At 42.6% G+C, this 4,914-nt stretch overlaps 1 protein-coding gene across 1 annotated transcript; it reads left to right on the forward strand.

Moving 5' to 3' along the window:
* Window positions 1-211: 211 nt before the first annotated feature.
* On the forward strand, window positions 212-2,664 carry LOC147638742 (regulatory protein NPR6-like). The gene is made up of 2 exons (XM_086798709.1): window positions 212-1,156; window positions 1,472-2,664. Exons 1-2 carry the CDS (start codon window positions 647-649, stop codon window positions 2,543-2,545), a joined length of 1,584 nt encoding a protein of 527 aa, XP_086654835.1. The 5' UTR covers window positions 212-646; the 3' UTR covers window positions 2,546-2,664.
* Window positions 2,665-4,914: the final 2,250 nt, after the last annotated feature.

Consider the following 4,914-nt stretch of genomic DNA (forward strand, 5'->3'; position numbering starts at 1 on the left):
CTTTTCCGTGTTTGTGTACAAGAATTCAGGAAACCATTGAAATATGCCAACAAGTGTAGAAGCCCCAACTTCCAAGTTCCGGCCCCTCCCCCTTCCCCCCCCCTCTCTCTCTCTCTCTCTCTCTCTCCAATGACACTTCATTAATCACTTGCTCCACTCCCAATGTGTTGTGACTCTCGTTGATTGAGCCCTCAAATGAATGCTGGTGTCTTATTGGAGAAAGGCGGGAGCAGCTGCCTCTACGCTTGAGCTCTCTCATGCGTATCATGTTGCACACTTCACAAGGCAATGCACCGACTGATGACCTTCATCTGGCTTAACATCTTGCTTATAAGAACAGACAGCACAGCCGAGCCCAGTGCATCATCATCTAGATTGGTAGAAGCTGAGCTGAATATCAGCGCATGAGGTATTTATTTAAACATCAAGCAAGAGGCCAGGCAGCTAGTAGACGTAGAAGATGAAGGCCACAAAAGAGGTCTGCATGCGCACTAGAAGCTTATAGCTCATGCCGGTACAGTAGTGACAAGTAATTACTGCACAGGCGAGAGAACGCTAATTCCAGGGTGAGAGAGCTACATTATTACTGTTTACCATTATATATTAGGCTATTAGCACACTACTGTGGATATATGCGAACACTAGCATGGACTCAGCCGATTTAGACCCTTTCCGAACCTTATCTTCAGATTATCTCAGCCTTCTCGCCGGTGGTAATGCGTTCAGCGATGTCACCTTTTGCATAGAAGGGCGGCAGGTGCACGCCCACCGCTGCATTCTGGCCGCCCGCAGCCCCTTCTTCCGCCACATGCTCTCCTGTACACTAGATGAACAGGCTTCGTCTGATGCAGCCGCAGGCCAATTGGGCAACGTTGTGACCGCCGCTGCTGCTGCAGCTGGGCGGCCTCCTAACCCCATGAGCATAATCATCCCTGTTGATGTGGTCGGCTACGACGTTTTCATCACCGTCCTCCACTTTCTCTACAGCGGGCAGCTCATCGTCGCGCCCCAGCTCCAAGGAGGAGCACCTGCTGGCTCTCGATGCTCGCACCGACCTTGCTCTAACAACGATTGCAATCACTGCATTGATCTACTCTTAGAGTTGATCCACGCTGCAAAGTTCTTTGGAGTTGATCAGCTATTCGATTTGGTCCAGGTGATTGATTGCATTGTGATCACTGTATTGTTTCCCGTGAATCCCAAGTTTATGTCCGAGTTCTGGGGTTATTAACAATGATCTTTCTAACAGCATGCTGTCTTCATCACTAATCAACGTGTATTTAAGCAATGCATTGGGCTGCTAAGTGCAAGAATCTTTTTGCAAGCATTCTCGTGCTACTAGCTAGCATTAATGCTTTCTTAGTTTTGCAGCGAGAGACTCTGACTAAGTGTTAATTAAGTAAGTCAATCATCATGTTTATTGTGATTAAGTGTGGTGATTAATGTGGTTTGGCTTCCTCGTGGATCACAGACAAAGCTCGCCAGTGTCTTAGAGAATGTGTCAGTGGAGAACCTGATGAGAGTCCTTGTGGTGGCAAGGACGCAGAAGCTGCACCACCTGTGGTCCATTTGCTCAGAGTTGGTGATGAACTGTGGCCTGAGCTGTGAAGTGCTGAGAAGATATCTTCCTAGAGAGGTTCTGATTGAGCTTGCAGAGACAAGGTTGCAAAGGGGGTACGCACTAAATATGGGCAATAATAGCAATAATATGCCCCCTCATATCATCAATAACACTAGCATGACTGCATGCAGTGAAGAGCAAAGGATTCTGAGATTACAGCAAGCTTTAGACTGCATGGATGTAGAGCTGGTGAGATTAATGGTGATCGGAGAGGGCCTAAACCTTGATAAAGCCCAGGCTTTGCATTACTCTGTGGCTAATTGCAATAGAGAGGTGGTGAAAGACCTGCTGGAGTTGGGTGTGGTTGATGTCAACTATGGCAATGGCATTGGCAGAACAGCTCTACATCTGGCTGCTGAGATGGGGAATGCTGAGATGATCGCTGTTCTGTTGGATCACCATGCGGATCCCAATGCTCAAACTGAAGACGGTATCACAGCTTTGGATATAGTTAGGTGCCTGATTAAGGCGGCTAATCATCATCATCAGCATGGTGATGATCATTCAGCACCACCCTTACCGTTATGCAAAGCTGATCAGAAGAGAATCCATCTCTGCATTGAATTGCTGCAATCTGCAGTTGCAGTAGCTGGAAGAGAGGAAGCTGCAGAGTCGTCATGTGTAACACAAGGGGCGCAGATCATTAGCAATCAGATTAATGAGGCTGCTGGCTTAATTCCGCACGCGTTGATCAGAGATGATCAATTAACGTCTGCAAGCATTGACCATGATCATCCGGCCACTAATCCCACTAGGATTAGTGCAATTAATCAAGAGGCCAGCGTCTTAATCAATCCTCCACCTGACCACCAACAGATCAACTATGGTTATCTCTTCTCTGGCTACCCAGAATCGATCCATAATTTACCGACCCTGACAGACTCCGATCATCAGCAAGGAAAGTCTACAGCAATCATATCATAGTCGCCTCGCAAGCTTTGATCTAAGCCATATCGTGAAATGCAATTTTCCAACAGATACACATGTATGGTTTTTTCTGTGTAAAAAATGAAATGATCAAAACGTCCACTCGCATCATACACTATCCCATATATATCAACGATCTGCTAAATCTTGCTTGCTACCCGCAATTATTGTTGTCTCACAAAGTAGGGGCTTCACCGCAAATTAATTAGCTTTCTGTAACTGCTCGATTAGTACCCAAAACGTATTGATGAGATTAGAATTTCTTGATTACCGTGGGAGTATTATATCAGAGGTGTAGATAATTTTTCTGACATTTGCGGAATGTGCGTTCAGCAACGATTAAACAACGAGAAATCTTGCTTCTGCTCAAGTTGCACATCGTCATTAATAACAACATCAACATGATTGATTATTTTGCGAGTAATTTTTGGTTGCGGATTTCATGTTTACGTGATCATGGTCATCAGGGGTTTGAGAGCGTCGAATCCCAACCATAATAAGTCTCGTGAACAAAAATAATTAGTGAAATGCGAGGCTCGAAAAAGAGGCGCCATGTGAGTTTTGCAATAATATATCTTAAAACTTTCAAACGTAAAACATATGCAAAAAAAAACACATCAACTTATTGCATTGGTCTTGCAGCTGCATCTCTATTCGACCGTTTGCTTGACTTCTCGAAACCCAGCGCCATGATATTTGCTTTCTAGGGCTTCCCAAGTTCCACACATTCTTGCGATTGGGCACCCTTCAAGCAAACATCGTTCTAGTTGTGGGCACATAGTCTAGGTTAATTGATGCCAAGCGCCAGTTATTATTGGCTCTTTTACTTTCTAGAGTTCATGTAGATCTATGTTTAGGTGAAGTGTAGAACACCCAAAAAAAAAAAACTTTATTAGCAGAATTCAATCACTTGCTTATAACCACCACAATTTTGAGGGGTGTGATAGAGTCTTAAATATTATTATTAAGAACCTTTAGAGTGCAATCCTTGCTAGCTTGCGCAAATTGTCACTCTGAAGTGGACTTAGCATCAGTGTAAATTAAACTTACTTTAATTTGTTCTCGGACCTCTCGCGACTCCCCGGTGTTCTCTCTCTCCCCCTTGCAGTGGCTTGCACCCAAAAATAAATAAATAAATAAATAAAAATCGTCCTTCAGTACGCCTCAATTTCAGGCGAACCAGTTGCTTGCCTTGAAATTAACGGCGAAACTAGAGTTTCTCAAACTAAATTAAGGACCAGAGTTTTAGGTTTAAAAACCCAGTGGATTTGTAGAATTTTGGAAGGAAATTGTTTTTTTCCTGAGTACTCCTTGACAAAGCCGAGAGCCTTTGTGCACATTCCTACATTAGGAGCTTACATGAAAGTGAATGGATATATATATATACATGTGTATGCATATATGTAAGTGAATGGGAGAGAGACACATATATATTTATATACATGATTACATCCATACATATATATATATATATATAATTAATTATTATATTATATATAAATATAATATAATAAATACATAAATAATATTTAATTATTATATTATATGTACAATATAATAAATACATAAATAATAATTAATTATTATATTGTATATATATACAATATAATAAATATATAAATAATAATTAATTATTATATAGTATATATGTACAATATAATAAGTATATAAATATCATCACAATAAGTGAGAAAGAAGGGTATTAACGTCAGTAGAATGCAACACTAGGGTATGTAGAATACAACACTAAGGCATATAAGACCAACTGTGTGAGACTAGAGTGCAACACTAGGGTATGTAGAATACAACACTAGGGCATATACTACCAATGGTGTGGGACTTGAACTCCTTAGACAGAGAGAGAGGGGGGGATAAAGGCTTTCAAAAAGCCTTGGAAGTTGGAACTGGGACTGCAGCTAGCAAGAAGACAAAATCGGACGGACAAAATCGGACGGTTGTTGCTCATTGCCTTTACGGTCGAAAGCCGTGACCAGTCCTTTAATCGGACAGCTAAGATCTATCATGGGAGACAATACGTATTGCGTAGTTTGCAACCAACGGTCGAGATGAGGCGTGTAACGATCCAATACGGCCGCAGGAAAAAGGGGAGTGGTTGTAATTTTATGGGTTAAAAGGTTCTGAAAAGGACCATTTGTTGAAAGCTGGCTGCCGGGTCCCCGGATGTGGACACACGCACGAGCGCCACTCCCACAATCGCTTTCGTGGCCACACCACCGCCCACCCATTATTTCATCACTCCATATCCTCCCACAATCACTACTCCCCCCCCCCTCTCTCTCTCTCTCTCTCTTTTCACATGGCTCTAATATACGGGAGAAAAAGTGAACCATACTAGTACTAGAACA

This window comes from Cibotium barometz, chromosome 5 (genome assembly GCF_041138505.1).
Source record: "Cibotium barometz isolate CiBa-2024 chromosome 5, ASM4113850v1, whole genome shotgun sequence".
In the NCBI taxonomy this organism is placed as follows: domain Eukaryota; kingdom Viridiplantae; phylum Streptophyta; class Polypodiopsida; order Cyatheales; family Cibotiaceae; genus Cibotium; species Cibotium barometz.

Bases quoted from the DNA above. Each gene is read 5' to 3' on its own strand.
- LOC147638742 (XM_086798709.1), top strand. From the start codon at position 647: ATGGACTCAGCCGATTTAGACCCTTTCCGAACCTTATCTTCAGATTAT. The intron at 1,157-1,471 runs GTGATTGATTGC...CGTGGATCACAG, and splicing joins AGCTATTCGATTTGGTCCAG to ACAAAGCTCGCCAGTGTCTT.